Source organism: Acartia tonsa, chromosome 4, assembly GCF_053477335.1.
Source record: "Acartia tonsa isolate MP-2025a chromosome 4, ASM5347733v1, whole genome shotgun sequence".
Lineage (NCBI taxonomy): Eukaryota > Metazoa > Arthropoda > Copepoda > Calanoida > Acartiidae > Acartia > Acartia tonsa.
The window spans coordinates 22,895,782-22,915,535 of record NC_137263.1 but is presented as its reverse complement, the minus strand read 5'-3'; the positions used below and the strand labels follow the sequence as shown (position 1 = coordinate 22,915,535).

The following is a 19,754-nucleotide window of genomic DNA, read 5'->3' as shown; positions in this document are numbered from 1 at the left end:
CTGGTTCAATTGAGTCAGCTATGTAATTGACTATTATTCTGCTTATATTTAAATTTGTATCATATCTTTTTTCATTGATATAAATCCAAATAACGTTTTTTCCAGTGTGGCTTCGAAACCGAATAAAATATGCTGGATTAGAAACGGATCTCAGTCATACCGAAAAATTATGTATATCATCGTATTACAGACAATTTTCAACGAATATTAGAATAAAAATCATGACATTTTTGTTAGCTCGGGCCTTTGTCCAATCGGGGCTAAGAAAACTGGGTTTAATTCTATATTTTTTCATTTTGATATCCGCGTAAAGCTGTCTATAATATGATGCGATAAATAACTATTCTTATCTCACTACTTAACATTTAACTATTATAAGTTTGCTAATTTGTTTTTAGCTTGTTATTGCTGCGCTACTTGTGAACGTGATTGTTCCCCTTTTTATCTTTTTGAAACTGTGAAAGTTTGGATCACTTTGCCAATTATATAATAATTGCAAAAGTTGTATCCAATATATTTTTCTCTGTACAGAACTATAAATTGACATTTCTTAATCAAATTTCTACATGTTTTTATGCTTAGCTTAGTTTTTGGTTTTTATTTTACAGTTTTTGAAGTAATTATTAGATTTTTATGTAGTAATTTTTCGAATATTTTTTCAAATTTAGAATTTTCAGGGCTTTTGTTTAGTGATAATTTAATTACTTTTGGATAATTCCCATAATATATTATTTAAAAAAAAATAATAAATCAAATATGCTATAAAATTATAAAACAAATTTATCTATGAATGTTTTTAATGTACACCCCGCTGTAAAAAACAGTTTTTTACCCTAGATTTTTGTTGTACTTTGTTGTAATATCATTCTCTAGTATGGCTTTAAAACCGATTAATATCCTCTGGATTAAAACCGGTTCTCAGCCATTTTTAAAAATTATGTATAGTATCCAGGGATAATAGTATCGTATTACAGACAATTTTCCATGAACATTAAAATAAAAAACATAAAATAAAAACCTGTTTTGTTAGCCCGGGTCTTTGGCCCCTCTGAACTTACAAAACTCGTTCTAATATTATAATTGTTCATATTAATATCCGCGGAAAGCTGTCTGTAATACGATGCGATAAATAACTGTACCTCTTAACAAGGATGATTTTTTCAGAGTTCCAGAGGAGAGGAGCCATATGATTTTACCAGAGATAGAGGAGGAGGAGGAGCTCCCGGAGGAGAAGAAAGTTTCCCTTACCAGCCTTCTCCTCGGTAGGATAAACTAATCATATTTTAGTTCATTTTTGAAGCTTTCCCTGGAAGCACAGAAATCTCCTCCCCCTCTTTTAAAAATAAATTAAAAATAAAAGGGAGGGCTGGTCGTTGATCTGTATCTTAATTTATACCCGAAGTAACCTAACCTAACACAAAAATCCTTTGCCATCCTTTTTTAATTTATTTGTGCTCGTTAGACATTTTGAAGGAAATTGTTTTTTAACAACTTTTAGTAGATTAATTATAAACAGATAGGAAAAATTGTTTCCCTCTCTGTTAAAACGTAGAAAACTTACACTTCCCAATTACCCTCCCTTTTAGATTTACCCTAGTCTGACCGCTATAGATATAAGCAGCTTTTAAACAAAGAAGAATATGGCAACTAAAGGAAAACTATTTGGTTTCCAAATATATTCAAATTTTATTGTAGATTTTACAATATCTTTAAAAAAGTGGTAAATTTGGGTTTCTTTAGTTGCCACATGCTTTTTGGAAAATTAGAAGGGTATTGCCGTTTTCGTGACATCGCCTCTTAAGGGGCGTTGCGTCGTATTTTCACAATAGCTTTTCTCACATTTCTAGCCTTTTTGAGGGGACTTTAACCCTGCGGGGACAATTGCCTAAACATGCAGAGCAATCATTAACCTAACCTAAAATAACCTATCAAAAGCTACTGTGAAAATACGACGAAATGCCCCTTAATTGGTGATGCCACGAAACCGACAATACCCAATTAGAAATATGAAGATTCTTCAGTTTTGATATTTTCTCATATCTAATAAAAAATCTCCCTTTAGTAAATTTACCAAGTCAATCAACAAGACGATAACAATTACTTTAACGCTACAAAAATCAAGTCAATTAAATTATTGATTTTTTTTACATCATTTTGTTTTTTAATATCTGAGAAAAGACTAATTCATTCACCTCTAACATAAAATATCCCTTCCCTTCCCGTCCGGTCACCCCCCCCCCCCCCTATAAAAAAGTACCAGATATATTTTATTTAAGATATTTGTTTGACTTGGTTTTTGTAAAAATAAAGCTTTACGTGCCTCAATTTATATTAAAAGATCATATTATAGCCATAAATAACAATTAGTTAATATGGCTTATATTTTTTTCTTCCAATTTTTGTATTTTATTTTGTTCTTTTGATATAAATATAGAATAGGAAAATGTAAATTTCTGTGTTGTTTGCAAATAAAATACATCTTAGGTTAAGATAAAAAGAAAGAGAGAAAGAATTATTTAATTCCTAAATGTTTTATTTTCTAACCAGATTTTCCTTTTCAGAATCGTCTAATCTCGTAACAAAAATTGGATTAGGAGATCATTCCCAGTCTCAGCAATCCTTGGCTCAAAGTGAGTTTTATTGTAGCTGTCTGTCTATAGTGCCCTAGCAAAATGGGGATAGATGTCACGGCTTTTGGATACCTGTTCTATTGACGTCAGGAAACAAACTATACCCCACCTATTTTCTAGAGGGTTTCTTTCCACCTTCCCTTTCTCTTTTCCTAAATAGAATAGGTAGGTCAAAAGCTGTGACATCTACCTATTTTCCTAGGACACTAAACACAGCTACAGTTTTATTTATCAATTCGAGAGATCCATATTCAAAATTACGATATTATCACGATCATTAGATGCTACGATAGAAAATAATTTTGAAATATCAAAAAGAAGGTGTATCAACTATTTTTTTTATAGCTAGCCGGTTCTTTAAGTAAGTAGTAGATGTAAAATTTTTCATAGAATTCAGATATGCAATCGGTTTTTTTGTAGACCTCTTATTTTTTAAGTAATTTAAGTTTAAAAAAAAAAAAATTAAGTCGATTTTAAGGTACTAAAATGCAACAAAAAAAAGAAAGAAAATGGTCATTATGAACAAAAATAGTAAGATCTTTAATTTGACACCTTACTTTTTCAATTCTGTCAGGTAATTATTGAAAAAATCGATTTTTTTAAACCCACGAGAATAAAAACTTTGAACTTACTTTTATTATTTCACAGTTAAAAATTATGGGTTCATATATACCTTTAGAATCAGAAAAATATTACGAATCCATTGTAAGCAAAATTGAAAAAAAAAGTTTACAATATAGTATATAAACTACAATAAAAGGAATTATATGAAAATATCATATTATATTGTACAGGCAACGTCTTATTTCTTGAATTGAGTATAAAAATGGGAAGGGGGTAAAAAGGGGGTAAAAAAGGGAAGACGATAGTGTTGCCTGAACAAAAAATATAATTGGCCATTTGATTATTTTTTTATTTTTTTACTTTTTTTCAATTTTGCTTACAATGGATTCGTAATATTTTTCTGATTCTAAAGGTATATATGAACCCATGTTTTTTATGTCTGTTTGAGAAAATATTTAGGTCTAAAGTTTTTATTAAACCGAGGTTAAAAAAATAGATTTTTTCAATAATTACTCAACAGAATTTTAAAAGTAAGGTGTCAAATTAAAGATCTTACTATTTTTGTTCTTACTGGCCATTTTCTTCTTTTATTTTGTTGCGTTTTAGTACCTTAAAACCGACTTAATTATTTTTTTAAAAAACTTAAATTACTTAAAAAATAAGAGGTCTACAAAAAACCGATTGCATATCTGAATTCTATGAAAAATTTTACATCTACTACTTACTAAAAGAACCGGCTAGCTATAGAAAAAAAAGTTGATACACCTTCTTTAGGAATTTAGGGGAAAAAACACAATCAAACAGTAGTTAATTATTTTTATTTAGCTAAACAATTTAAAGCTTCAAAACTAAAAACCTCAACTTAGACAAAGAGGACTTGTTTATTTATTGAATTTCCTAGTTAAAGTAGAAATAGAATTTTAAACAAGATTACTAAAATATGTAATTTAAAAAAATTACCCAAAGATATTTATTCAAGAATGACTACATCCATTAGTAGCAGAACTAAAATAAGACTGTTTTATACTTCAAGTAAAACAGCAAATTCATTTTTACGCCTTATCCAAACTAATTTTGTCATAGACTGACCTACCAACAGCTAATTGTTTGTATAAATGCTTCTATCGCAAAGAAAACGCTTTAAGGATAATTACATAATTCTATTACTAAGAACAGCCTAATCTATACTTTAACCAAAAGCTTTTTTTGTCATAAAAGTTTGGACATAAAAAAAATTATTTTATTTGAAAACTTGAAAAAAATTGTTTAATCTCGTGAAATTTTGAAGCATAATGAGAAAAGGAAAGATGATATTTTGGATCTACTGCAGTTCACGGTAAAATATTGCTGGTAAAATAATGCGTATTTATTTCGCAGTGCAGAAGAATGCGCGAAAAAGATTTTTGGAAAATTACGTTACCAGCAATATTTTACCGTGAACTGCAGTAGATCCGATATTTTTGCTTTAATGTTTATAAAATATTTACACAGCTTTGATAATGTGTTTGTTTAAAGGTTTACTCAGCATATACTTTTAGGGATCTAAAGGATAAGACAATGAACAATAAATTAAAGGACATACCCAATTATGATGCACAAAATTACCCCTTCTGTAGATAACAATTAGTAATTAAAAAGTTTGAACACTCAACTTTATATACCAACCAAGCAAAAATAAATAAAAGATCTTTAAAGTTGCAAAGCCAACGACTAGGAAAAGAATTCATAAACCTTTGGGGACTAGTGTAATAAACAGCCCTCCCTGATATACTCTGCTATTATTATTTTTTCTCTTTAGAAAGTTTGTTATGGGTATTAGGTTTCTTTTATGACTATCATTATTTAAGATACATCAATTCTTTTCATTTTTTTTTAGCGAAATAAAAAATGACCTCGTTTTTGCCATTTTAACCAGATTTATTCAGAAATATATTGCACAATTATATTCAATCATTTTACATGCATTTTATGGAAAAAAATCACAGGCTTGGTAAATTTTTTCTTGTACCTTTTTCCAAAGTTGTTGTTGATTTATATATTTTTTTATTTCAACAAGTCGTTGAACTTTTGCATCACGAGATATAACAACAATAAATTTCTTGACTTGAAGCATATGAATAAAATGTGCACTTTATTCCAAACTTTTATTCCAAAAATTGAGATCCATTTGAGACAATATTTTCATATTCAAGTCGTCTGCAATAAATCATTGAACAAAGTTTCTTCTTAAAACTTGAATGTATGTAGGTAGTTATGTCTTTCTTGGATTTTATTTTAATCATTATGCACTTAGAAACCAAAAGATTGTTCCAGTATGTTTTTAAAAATAAGATTTAGGCTATTTAAAATTATTCTAATTATATATTTGTACATTTAAATTGAAAATATTGTGTCAACTAACCCAATGCTTCCTTTGCGAGCAGGTCAGCCGGGTGGGTCAGAGTACGCGAGCCCGATGTCAGGCTATGACCGCAGCCCAGCGGTCACCCACAGAGTCGGAGCACTGCGCAGTAACGGACACCCGCCCTCAGGTAGCTGGCGGTAAGCTTTTAGCCTTTTTTTCCTCGCCGCAAATATTTTGTGTGCGTGTTTAGTAGTTTCCTTTTGAAGCGCTGGAAAGTTTTATGTGTGACGTCATAAAAATACACCTAAAATAGAGGAATCAGAGGAGAAGTGGGAAATCCCTAAATGGCGTCACACATGATACTTTCCAATGCTTCTTTCTTTTTCAGTTCCAAGTAGAGGTTTTAACAATCAGTTTGGAATAATCACAGATACATAGATATGCCAATAGACAAAAAATTAAATTTCCTCCTATTCCACTTTATTTTTAAATGCTGCCTTTTTAGCTTTTTATTTTTAGGTGTCCAAATATATGTAGAGTAATTCCAAGCTTGATATTATATTAAACAATTTCTTAATTAATTAAGTCAAATGTTTAGTTAAGTTCAAACTTACATGAATTAATTTTTTTATCATGGAAAGAAAACAAAGTGGCGGGTTCGTCATATTTTCACAATAGCTTTTGATAGGTTATTTTAGGTTAGATAAATGTTGATGATTGTCCCGCATGGTTAGGAAAGAGTCCTCGAGGGTTTAGAGTCCCTCGCAGGGGCTAAAAATAGGAGAAAAACTATCGTGAAAATACGAAAAAAACCTCTACTTCGTTTTCTTTTCATTATCCAAAAATTTTATTGTATTCTCTGCATGGAACTATTTTCCTTAAAAACCTGTAACAGCTGTAGCCATAGTTATCCCTAATTAAACAATGCCTTGAATTTTTGTTTACAATTTTAATTAATTTGTAGTAATGAGTTGGAATTTACACTTTTTGTTGTTATCTAACATTTATAACTAGTAATCTGTATTTTAGAAAAATCATTAATTAGATTTTTACCCAAAAAATGAAATGCAAGTTTGTATGTACAGTTTTTCATTATTTTTTTTCTCTCAAATTGCATCCAATTAAAGAATTAAAAATTTTGTGCATTCATCAATATTTTAAAACAATTTTAATTCAACTTACTTTCAAAAAATGCTCCGGATATTCATTATTTTCTTTGCGGTCATCAATTGAGTCATGTATCCTATGATATAAAGTAGTAAGCTTTTTTTGTCTGTAGCAAATGATCTCGCTAACTGCTGAACCAATATTGTTCTTCTTTACAATGGAGCTTCTTATACATCCAGGGAAGGTTTTTACTTTTCTCAAATAGAAAATAGAAGGGGGGTTGATTTTCCCCACCCACCTTAGGTACCTCTAGAGGCTTCTAGAGGTGCCTCTAGCAATCTGTAAAGATATAAAATTGACTTAGCGTAATGGGTTGGTCAGTCAGAAAGCAAAGAAGAGGGGCACTTGGAGAAATGCTACGTGCTCAGATACTTAACTCTTACAACTTCTAGTAAACCATCTTGAATGCATCACCCAACAAAAATCAATTTATAATAAAACTAAAAGCTAAAAAAAACCATCTCCTACTCTCCCCCGTTCCAAATTGTATATCAGTTAATTCATTTCTTTCCCAAAAACGTCCGGTCTGCGATTTAGTCCATTTGTAATGTGACAAAATGTACTCACATTTACTTGGAATAATTTATCATGAGCCAAAACAACATTTCCTTTTATCTAACCAGGGCTTGGATACATTTTGTTATTTATTGATCGATTTAAGTTAAACACAATCATCTAGTTTAAAAAGCGAAGCTTTTCTATAATTAGGTTCGGTTCGTCCGTCCGTAATGGTCAGCTCTTTTCTTTAATTTAGACATGTTATAATTGTTCTATCGATTTCAAACTTTTAATGATGATTCCTATAACAGTTAGGTACATTTTAGAAAGCATAGTAACTCTATAATCGTTACCTGAAAGTCCGTACAGCTATTTAAAAGGCACATGTTTTGACAAAAATTTTTGTATGATATAATAATTTATCTGATTTTTGGAATAATGATTCTTAGGACAACAAGGCACAATGTAGAATTTCGTTTAGACTTTGCAATTGATGTTCTGCTAATTAAGATCTGAAACTTACAAGGGTTATTGTTCGTTTATCCTTTTTTCTTATTTTGGAACTTTTATGGATGTTATCATCATTGTTTTTTCTTTTTGTAGTTTTATTCCTTTTTTTTAGTAATTCATGTTATTTTTGTGTCTAGAGATTTAATTGAATTTGGTTGGATGGATTGTTGTGTGACCAAATGTGATGTTGAAAGACAAATGTATTATAGTTGTTTTGACCTTGGTGTAGCGGTAGCATCAAAGATTGATATTACTCCCAGCACAATGTATTTTAGTACAATATTAAGTAGAGATATATAGTAACAATCAAAAAGGTTCATATGCTTTTTTTCTGGGAGATACGGAAAGTGTCAAGTGTGACGTCTAAAAATACGTCTAAATTCATCTCTTTTTAAGGGGTTTCCAGTTTCTACTTTTCCTCTCATCCTTACCTATTAGGAGTATTTTATGACGTCACACATGACACTTTCCGTATCTCCCTTCTTTTGGCGAAGAATTAGTTTGTTTTCTTACTATAAATGTTTTTAAAATTTTTTGTTGAGTTAGAGAATAAGCCATGGGTGATTGGTCAGATCGGTAATGCATCCTGTTGTACCACGTCCACGTGTGAGTCCTGTGTCTAGATGTACTTGCACTTGAAAAGCAGACATCAACCTTATCCTTATTTCTTTTACAATCATTAATTTATATTACTCTTTCTTGCTTATTTTACTTTTTTTCCTCTATAAAGATAATAAGATCACTATCTTGATTTTCATCCAAGGGCCTGCACATTATATGGATTTTAAAAAAATTAAATTATTTCTAGACTAAAACATCTCTTTTAGGAAATTTAAACTTATTGCTCTATAAAATTAGGAAATCTTCTGCTTTAAATCCATATACATTTTTTTAAATTGTCGTTCTTTTGTCTATTATATTGTTTATTAGCGTCGCTACTATTTGCCTCATTTGTCCTTGTTTCAATTTCAAATAGACCATAATTAAACTTTCCAAAAATATAATATAGTTAGTCCCTTTAAAAGCATGAGCATGTGTTTTTTTACTTAATTGACTTATTGTTTTAATTATTTTGACTAATTAAAGACAGAAAAAAGAGTAAGAGCATTTTTATTTCATTTAGATTTTTTACAAACATACTTTTACAAACTCATCGATGTTAATTTGAAATTAGAAAATTTCTAAATGCATGTTTAGATTTTTGTAAATTAGTTTTTCAAATTCTGGTCAGATTTTTTCTCTCTCTAAATTGATTCTACAGATGAGCTACAAATTAATACTTAATTAAAATAAATACATTATACAGAAATACAAGTTCTAGTCTCCTAACGAAACAGCGTATAGTGTCCAATTAAAAATGACGCCATACAAAACAAATCACCAGTGATAGGCCAGTATACATTGTAATTAAACAATGTAAATTGTATACTGGCCTAGCATCGTTCATTTGTATTGTATGACGTCATTTTTATTAAACACTATACGCTATTTCCTAATTTTATTTTTTTTCCCTTATTTTTTTGACAACTTGGCTACAGCTTTTATGTACTCCTCTGTTAATATCAGTGATCTCCTAGCACTGGGGGCTCTGGACGGAGTGAAGGCCTGGGAGAGCGAAGAGTCGGAGATGTCGGCGGGGGAGGAGACGATGAGGAGGGGTTCCCTGCCAACAATAGTGAGTTCGACCAGGCGCGGCTCCAGGCTCCAAGATATACTAAGATATAATCAGGTAAACTCCAGGCTCCAAGATATACTAAGATATAATCAGGTAAACTCCAGACTCCAAGATATACTAAGATATAATCAGGTAAACTCCAGGCTCCAAGATATACTAAGATATAATCAGGTAAACTCCAGACTCCAAGATATACTAAGATATAATCAGGTAAACTCCAGGCTCCAAGATATACTAAGATATAATCAGGTAAACTCCAGACTCCAAGATATACTAAGATATAATCAGGTAAACTCCAGTCTCCAAGATATACTAAGATATAATCAGGTAAACTCCAGGCTCCAAGATATACTAAGATATAATCAGGTAAACTCCAGGCTCCAAGATATACTAAGATATAATCAGGTAAACTCCAGGCTCCAAGATATACTAAGATATAATCAGGTAAACTCCAGGCTCCATGATATACTAAGATATAATCAGGTAAACTAAATCAATTTCAAATTTTGTATTTGGTAGCTTAGAAATATCAAGAAGAAATGATATTCTGTTTCAATTTAAGTTTCTTCTTCAGCATAAATATATGTATAGAAATTGAAGATATGTTTAAATCGTTTTTCAGCCCAGCGTATTTTGAACTTTAATAAAATAAATAAAAACAAAATACTTTTGTACCCGTTTCTAAAATATTGTAAGGTAAATGGTAAACAAATTAATTTGATGTATGCATGTTTATATAAATTTTATCAAACAAGGTAATTCTTTCTTTACCTTCATAATAGTGTAAAAGCTCTAAACCATTGATTAGGTATAGATTTTATACCCCTAAATAATTTACAAACGGATCATGTAATTACTTTTATCACAATTTTCATCAATACATCAATTAAATTTTAATAGTTTTTAAGTATTTTCCCCCCATTTAGGAAAGAAAGAAGAAGCGTGACGGGAAATACAAGCGTGACCCTCAAGGCTTTGTCTGGAAGCGTATGCCAGCCATGGTCTATGAAGAGTACACACCACCAGCCGCGGACACAAAACCTGCCGCAGTCCTGCCACCGTCACCGCTAATCACGGCAGCAGTGACGCCTGAACAGCTAGCTGCCCTAGCAGCGGCTATAGCTGCTGAATCTTCCCGAGGTGGCGTTGCCTTGCCTCTACCTGGAGGCGGCCTGCTGCCCAAGCAGTACATCCAACCGCAGCAGCTGCAGCAACGTCCAAGCCAACATGCGCATAATCTGGCACCGGGAGATCAAGTTCTGGCCGGCACTAATCCACAGGTAAATTTCATAAGAAGCTCTTTATAGTGCCTATAAAAAATGACGTCATACTTGCCTTCCATTGGTCAATTAAAATGTGTCCTATCCTGTCATTGGTGATTTAGTTTGTCTATTGGCATATCATTGGTAATTTGTATTGTATGACGTCATTTTTATTAGGCACTTTAAGATGCTTCTAGTTTAGTTTCCTTAATGATTTTTTAAAAATCAATAAAAATGGAATCTCAGCCAAAAAAAACGATATAACTCAAGACGTTAAAATAGTCGTATTTTGCTGTAATTTCATATAAAAGATAAAAGTGGAACGTTGGGTTGAATTTGATATCATTATTTACAAAAATCAACGAAAAATAGTTTAAGAAAACATAGGTATTTACAAAATAAAATTGATATTTGTAGCCAGAGATAGTGTTGAAAAACCCACATTCCGGGAGTGAGGTCAACTTACACAATTTATTATCTTTCTAATTTAAAAAAACTAAAGCTTGTTAATAGACACACACTCGAGCTGGCAAGGAGAGGAAATTGGGTAGATTATTATACTAATTTTGGGACCTTTACTGAATTTTGATTAGTTTATTTATTAATTAAAGTGTCAAACGTTTCAGCCACTAATTGTAATCTACAGAAGGAATAATTTTGCGTATCATCATTGGGGATTTAGATCAATTTTTGGCCATTGTCTTATCCCTTTAGATCCCTGCACACTCGAGCTTTTAGGGGCTCACGCTTCACTTAGGAAGGTGGAGCTAAGATGAATTATGGAAATAACTTCATAAATTAACAACAAATATTTTACCTTTTCTTTTTTTAACATTTCATAAATAGATTATTAACTTTTAATTATCTGTTTACTTATTACCAATCTTTAAACTTTTTATTTTACTTGCTTTATAGTCTTGTTCTATTAATCCGGGATCTAAAGGGATAAGACAATGGCCGACCAATTGATATACATCCCCAGTAATGACAAACGAAATTACGCCTTCTGTAGATTATAATTAGTGGTTGAAACGCTTGGACACTCAATCAAACTTCAATAGAAGTCCCCAAAGTTGTTTAACCAACGAATAAGAAAACGTTATTATAAAACTTTGGGGACTGGTGTAATAAACAGGTCCATGTCCCCTCCCTCCCTGTTTATTAATAATGTTTTCAAAGATTAAATAAGTTTATTAAAAACTTTTTTTACAGTGTTAAATATTTCACATATTTTTAATAGACTGTAAGATATATTTGAAGTAGCTGGTCATTTTAAAACAGGGCTCGGCAACCGCGCCTCAGCCGAGCATAAGCTATAAATTTAAATCCGCTAGTTTTTTACGAAAAGATTGATTGTCTATTCAGTAACAGGTTTAGACACCTAGCTAAATTTTAAAATTATAATATGACGATTTCAGTGAGGCTCACACGCGGCTGACTTGCGGCTGCCGAGCCTTGTTTTAAAATTTATAATGTTCTTGGACAATCTAGAAAGAATTTTAAGGAAAGCATAGGGAAAAAACATATTAACTTATCAGGGATCTAAAGGGATAAGACAATGGTCGATAAATTGATTTACCTTCCCATATGTTGGTACACTAAATAACCCTTGTGCATAATAAAAATAGTGACCGAAACATTTGAACACTCAACTTAATAAACCAACCAATCAAAATTAACTGATGACCACAAAGTGTCTAAGCTAACGAATAAGAAAACGTCATTAATAAACTTTGGGGACTAGTGTAATAAAATGTCCATTGTCCCCTCTCTCTCTATGTTAACTTTTACAATATGTACATTGTACATTGTGTTACAAAGTATACATATAACAAGGATAACAACATCCATAATTATCAAAGCATAAAAAATCACAGATGTAAATACTGTCAAAGTGATTAAAAGAGCAGATGGTCAGTGGTCATAAATCAAGAATAAGATAGAAAAAAATCACGAAATCTTCCATATTTGATCTTTTTTTTATAAAATTGTATTTTGTAGCTTGACTGATAGATTCTTAAAAGAATTTTTTTTTAGCAATCTATCTTGAATAAAATCTCATTTCTCTTATAGCTTCAAGGATTAACGGACGAACAGAAAGGTACTTAAAGTTAATTATAATGTAGCTTTTATACTCAAAACAGTTGGGAGCATGGAATTTTCTTACTGCATATAGACTTTTAATATTTCTAAATTTTTGTCCTCTTAGCCTTGTAAAAAAAAACATAGCACTTTTAGAAGGTGTAAATTAAGTCAACTAGCATTCGGTTGCTTCTATTAATATAAACTAATCAATCAATACCTTTGAATTAAGGAAGACTGTCACACATGTGGCGATTCTATATAGAAAGACTTTGTTTCGTACACCCTACTGATCATGGGATGTAATGATTTTAGAATATCATTATAATTGCCTACACCATTTTAAAAATATTTATCCTTTTACCTTAATGGAGGTAGGAACACCTTAAAGCCATCAGGTCAAAAATAATAGCTCATTTGTAGCTCATAGCCTATCGTATTTAGATATATTTGTCAACAAACCTCATAAAAAACTATATATTTTATTTCTATATTCTAGTTATTATATTTAAAAAAAAAGTTTTGCAGAGTTTTAAAAAAATCATTAACCAAAAAGATTTTCAAAAAGGGGGAAACACGTGCATAAAAATATATTTTGCCAAAACATATGGATCATGGAAAGAAAACGAAGTAGCGGGTTTCGCGTATTTTGACAGTAGCGTTTCTCCTATTTCTAGCCCCTGAGGAGAACTAACTATGCGGGGCAATCATTAACATTTACCTAACCTAACCTATGAAAAGCTACTGTGAAAATACGACGAAACCCGCTATTTCGTTTTCTTTCCATGATCCAAACATATTTATTACCTTTTTAGAAAATCAAAATAAGGGTATTGAAAGATTATTAAACTTTTTAATTGATAGTTCTGTTCCAGATCCCAGGAGGAACAACAAGAATAACAAAACCCATAGTAGAGCCATCTCACCAGAGAAAAACATCAGAAAAGAGAAAAATTTCCTCTTCCCGCGGGACTATGGACGGCGCCGGAGGGAGGGGTGAACCTGGGCTCGTGGGGATGGGTGATCAGCCACCACCACTTGTGTACGCTCAGGTGGAAGGAAATGGCCGTCAATATGTGAGGTATGATCCTGCAGCTTCGGCTGCTGCTGGACATCAAACACATGCAGCTGCGGCACAACTTCTTAATCAACAATATCCGCAACATTATCAACAACAACAGCAACAACCGACAGGCCGGCCACAGCAAAGACATTCAAGATCAGGAGGCCGTCCGTCGGTTGGACAATATGGTGACAATGAACCGGCGGCAACAGCCAGAGCCAAGACGCGTCGTAGATTGCCGCCCGATCCTGACTCTATTTCCCTACACTCTGAACACTCATACAAGTCTTGCTCAAGTGAGCCAGAGACGCCGCTAGTGCCGCGGGCTGTCTCCGACAACTACAAGTACAGCGGCACAGCCTCGCTAGAACGCTCGGCCGCCAGCATGAAAGCGTTGCAACAACAGCGCTACAGCAACGCGCTGGACGCTGTTGTGGGTATTAGCGCCGCAACTTCAAGATCCAACAGCACTGCAACTCTGGCAACTTTGGGAGGTAGACAAGCTGCAAACACAAGCCCTGTCCCACCCACTGTATCACCTACAAGTGGAAGAAATGTCCCGCCCCAAATATCTAGCGGCAGGACAAATATTCCGCCAACACCATCAGTAGGTAGGGCTACGCCTACCAGTGGTGGGAGATCAAGCGACCCAACCACGCCTGGTAGTGCCAGGGCTACTGGCCCACCCACGCCGGGAACTGGAAGACCCAGTGGTCCACCAACTCCAGCAAATAGTAGATCCAACAGGTAGATTATCTACCAGTTTATAATACATATTATGTGGTTTAAACAAATTATTTTATTTTGATAGAAAGCTTTTCCTTCTAATCCTAGTGAACTGTTATAATTATATAAATATACAGATAGAGACTGTAGTGATATTCTGCATAGTAGATAATTGTGTTTTATTTTTGCTTTTTCTGTTATTTGTTCTTTTTAGTTTATTTTATTCGTCATTTTATCTTTCCTTCTTTTTTCATCAGGTTTTCAGACTTATATGTGAATAGTTATTTATCGCATCGTATTATAACCAGCTTTCCGCGGATGTAAAAATGTACATTACAAGATGAAAAACCAGTTTTGTTACTCCCGAAATGCCGAAGGCACGGGTTAACAAATAGGTTTTAATATTATGATTGTACATTTTTAAATTCGTAAAAAATTGAATATAATACGATGCTATACATAATTTTTCAGTATGGCTGAGAACCGGTTCTAATCCACCGGATATTAATTGGTTTCGAAGCGTTACTGGAATATATAATCCTTGTTCATATCATACATTTAGATACGGTGTCTTGGATTTTAACATTAACATAAGAATTTAATTCAAATGAAAAGCTCTGAAAGCCTGTGAATAAAAGAAGCGGGTAAAATCTATCTTGAAATATAAAAAAAGTCCAATGAAAAGATTTGGTTTAATGCCGTGTTCATTGAATTAAAAAAATATTATACATCCTTTCCAGCAAATTTTCTTATGAAATGGTAATGGGTAGGAGGGGGAATTCAGCCGAAAACTTGAATTTAAAAAGAAAAGTTTTAGAATCAAAGTTTTAAGACTGAAATATTTTCCATGTTGAATAATTTTCTCAGCTCTTGACTCCTTCCCACTTTTTGTGGGGGGTGCTATAGAAATTTCCCCCTCCCTTTACACACATAGGAACAAACTTTAAATAAAAATGTTAACATTGGAAAACCCTTGAAAGTGTAATGTACCGAGACTGTTAATTATTATGATTATGTTATTATTATATTATTATTATATATGGTTATGTATTACTGATATTCGTTATTTTCTCAAAATACACTCTGACAATAATTTTGTTTCATTTTATTAATTTTAAATTTGAATTTTTAAAACTATTTAATTATAAATATGTCTATAAGTAGCGTAGCAAAAAAAGCTGATAACACTTTTGATTGAAAAAAGGTTAAATGCTGATAAAATGTCAATAAGTTTTAAGTTATTTTCAGGTATTGGAAAAAATAATTAGTTTGTCATTTTTTATCTTGTTTTAATAGCTTATACATGGATGTAATTTTCAAAAAAAAATGTCGAACGATAAATTAATATGTACACCTTAAGATTGTTCCAGGACATACGTCGGAGTGGACAAACGCAGGAGTGTTAAAATATTATTAATTTTATTAAGTATTTCTATACAGATTAGGTTAGGTTAAGATATGAATGAACAAATAAGCCCCCCGCAGGGGTTAGGTATTTTAAAAACCTATAAGATGGTCTTAAATAGGTTAGGTTAAGTGTCCACTCCGACGCCCCCCCATCCGGTTTTTTCTATCTCATTTTCTGTGTGTGAAAGATAAAGAGCCCAAACTGCGTGACTTTTTAAGTTTGGGTATGACACATATCTGAGAGTTGGAATTTTTTCAATATCTCCATCCTGGCGGGCACAGGATGCCAGCAAACCTGGTAGGGCCATCCAGGTAAAGAGCAAAAATATTTTTTTGACTTAAAAAAAGTATTTTATCTTACCAAAATACTAAAATATCCTCTAGTAGTACATCCTCATATTAAATACAGGTGTTCAAGTCAATTTCAGGTTCCAGGTATGATCCTGCAGGTCCTGATCCTCCAGGTCTCCAGAAATCTTTAAATGGCTCCTGTGGCCGTAATTTTTGACTTAGAGACTTCAAATTTTAAACTTAAGCTTTTCTTACATGTCTACATAACGTATTATTACATCTTACTCTCCTATTATTATTATCCTAGTATAAAGCTTTGCATAGGTATAATTTTTGTATAATTCTTTATCTAAAAGCGGAAATACATTTTAAGTTAATTAATTTTGACATCTGTGATTGGTGGATTGAAAATTATCTTCGCTCTGATAGGAGAAGCTTAAGTGTCGCACATCATTCAACCAATTAGAGCGCAGGTAGTTTCCAATCCACCTGTCCTATTGGTCAAAATTTATAAACTTAAATTGTATTTCCGCTTTTAGATAAATAATTATACAAAAAAACGAATTTTAAAAAAAATCCTTAAAATTTGATGCAGATTGCAAATCTCCCTCTAACATTAAATTCTTTCCAACTTATATATCCTAGTATACATAGCTCATAGATGCAAGGGTTACAGTCGAGAGTTAGCAATTATGCAAAGTATAACGATGTCTTTCTGTGCTTCTGTACCTTAAGATTTCGCAAGCGACTTAACCCATTAGGCTGTGCTTTTTCGGTAATATACCGCGAATGTACCTGTGGTAGTTTTAAGCTGTTTCCCCCCCAAAAAAGTTAAACCTCTTGGTATTTTTTTCATTTTCTTTATTTCTTTCCAATTATAATTTTGTGGAGGAATCCCTTTTTCAATTCTAGAAGTCTATGGACGAAGTCACAAGTAAAATATATGAGGTTCAAAATAAAATATAAGAATTAGCCTTTGGTAATATCAGAATCTAAAATTCTAACAACATATCTACAAACACACATTTGCAAACTTTCAGGAGTCAAGAACCGCAAAATTTTTACTTCTATACGCGTTTTGCGTTGTACATATTATAATAGATATAAAACACGTGGATATCGTGATGAAATGTTTCTCCCGGCTGGCTGAAATAACAGCAACCCTCACAAACATTACTTAACCTCCCTGACAAATCATGGAGGAACATATTAGCTAATTTTCTTATAAATAGAAAACGATTGAAAATTAGGAAAGCCTCTTCAAATTAAGATAAATAGAAATCATCCCCGAATGAGAGGACTTAATGTTCCTAAGTTTTTTTTCTCGGGTGGACAGATAATTCTTAAGCTCTGTTAAAATTGGACGATATCATCAAAATATAGTATTTATGAATCAGTAAGAGGTTTTATTATTAAAGTAAAAGTATAGATGGGGTCTTTAAATAATAGCCAATAGCGTCGAAAATATAAACACAGCCAAGTCGCTACAAAAGAGTAGTAAGCAATTTGCTAGCAGATGAAAAAGGTCTTCATCACTTGGACCAGGTAGTTTTCTGGATTATACATTTATTGTTATTTTCCAAAGTTGATAGTCGTTGGCAGTTTTTATATTCACCATAAACCGACAAATCCGCATTGTAAAACATTCGCGGATGCGGTACCGAGAAATCTCCTAAACCAAATTTATGCGATAAATAAATCCGAATAACCTATATTATTATTATTGCACTGAGATACCTCGGAATCACAAACAGAAGCGTGTACAGGATTTAACTTGATGGGGGTGGGGGATGCTGAAGCACATCAAATTTTTTAGTTTTAGTCTTAAATAAACAACGATGAAACATCCATTAAAGCGAAGCTCTGAAACGGTAGGACAAATAAACATTAACACTTGTAGGGTATCAGGATAATGTTTAAGAACATAAATACATTTTTAGGACTTGATTTTAGAGATTCTTCGCTTAACACATTGATCTTTGTTGTCCTAGGATTCAGTATTAAAAAAATTAGATCAATCAGATAATTTTATCACAAAAAAATTTGTTGTTAAAAATTTTTAAATTAAAAACATGTTTAAAATGAACATACAGACAGTTTGGTAACTATTATAGAGTTGCTACGCTTTCTAAATCATACCTAACTACTTCTGGAATCACCATGAAATTGATAGGAATATTCTTTAAGGTTAATAAAAGCTAATACCTCTATGTTTTAAGCAGATTGGTATAAATCATTTGGTGACTTAGAGGAGTATGGTCCCGAAAAGGGGTGCACTGTACACCCCCTATTCTTGTAAGGGATATGAACAAACCCCTTCCTCTGCACGCCCCATATCATAACCATCCAGAGAAACATGCTAGTTTGCCAGAAAAATAATAAAAGAAAAACATTGGCCAGTATTTATTGCTGAAACTTTAGGTTTTGATTAGAAATATTGGAGTGCCGCAATTTTGTGTAATGCGTTCAATTTGTTCAATAAATCAGTTTATCCTTCTTCCCTCTTCTGCTTGTAATGGTTTCAAATGGTTTGTGTTGGCTTTAACCAGGAAGGGAGGGGACATTGGTCTGTTTATTTCACTAGTCCCCAAAGTTTTCCAATAGAGTTTTCTTACTTGTTGGCTCAACAACTTTGGGGACTTTTATTGAATTTTAATTGGTTGATTTATTAGGTTGAGTCTCAAAACGTTTCAATCACTATCATCTACAGGAGGGGTAGTTTTGTGGATCATCATTGGGGATGTACATCAATTTATCAGCCACTGTCTTATCCCTTTAGAATATCCCTGGGTTAAACCTTTTTATTGCACAGATGCCCAGTTAACTTTTTAACCTTCCCACCTTGTACCAGACTCAAACAAATTGCTTTGACCCTTTAGCATTTTATAGTGCACTTTTTTCAGTAGCAAGGCTACTCTAAAACAAGGCTATGATCTTGCGGCACTGTGTTTTTTTTAAGTTAGTAACTTTCCAGTATGGTTTAGAAACCGATTAATATTCGTTGGATTAGAATTGGTTCTAAGCAATACTGAAAATCATGCCTAGCATCATATTAAAGACAATTTTCCTAGAATATTAAATTCAAAAATCCTAATATTAAGACTAGTATTGTTAGCCTGGGCCTTCGGCCCCTAGGGATCAACAAAACTTGTTTTAATCTTATATCTTCTTATTTAAATATTCGTGGAAAGCTGTCTTTAATACAATGCGATAAATAACTATTCAAATTTTAGATAATTTCAATGTTTTCGAATGTACTAAATTTTGAATGTATAAATATGTGCCTAGAATATTTTCTACTTATTTCTTTTATACTTGGACTTTTTTATAAAAAATATATTAGCTTCATTGCTATGCTACATATGGACTTAATAGTCCTTGCTTTGTCTATAAAAACTAAACAAAACCAAATATTTTATTTTTATTCAAATTAGATGATTTTCTGGTAAAGAAAATACAAAAATTTACAACCTATAAAAAAGTAGTAAGGTTTTTAGGATAAAGAGTTCCTAGATGCAAGAGGTGAAGTGATTAT

General features: G+C 32.3%; 1 protein-coding gene across 12 annotated transcripts in view; it reads left to right on the top strand.

The window, feature by feature from the left end:
• Positions 1 to 15,614, top strand: part of LOC145316466 (bestrophin-4-like) — a 47,437-nt gene extending 31,823 nt beyond the window's left edge. For 3 of the 12 annotated variants that reach the window (XM_080156985.1, XM_080156984.1, XM_080156983.1), the window contains 6 exons: positions 1,165 to 1,262; positions 2,562 to 2,630; positions 5,618 to 5,735; positions 9,280 to 9,442; positions 10,315 to 10,668; positions 13,608 to 15,614. In XM_080156985.1, the coding sequence (XP_080013111.1) occupies positions 1,165 to 1,262; positions 2,562 to 2,630; positions 5,618 to 5,735; positions 9,280 to 9,442; positions 10,315 to 10,668; positions 13,608 to 14,546 (1,741 nt within the window). In that variant the 3' untranslated portion in view covers positions 14,547 to 15,614. Of the gene's footprint in view, positions 1 to 1,164; positions 1,263 to 2,561; positions 2,631 to 5,617; positions 5,736 to 9,279; positions 9,443 to 10,314; positions 10,669 to 13,596 lie in introns of all 12 variants that reach the window. The other 9 variants (XM_080156989.1, XM_080156988.1, XM_080156987.1 and 6 more) reach the window with 8 other exon arrangements.
• Positions 15,615 to 19,754: the final 4,140 nt, after the last annotated feature.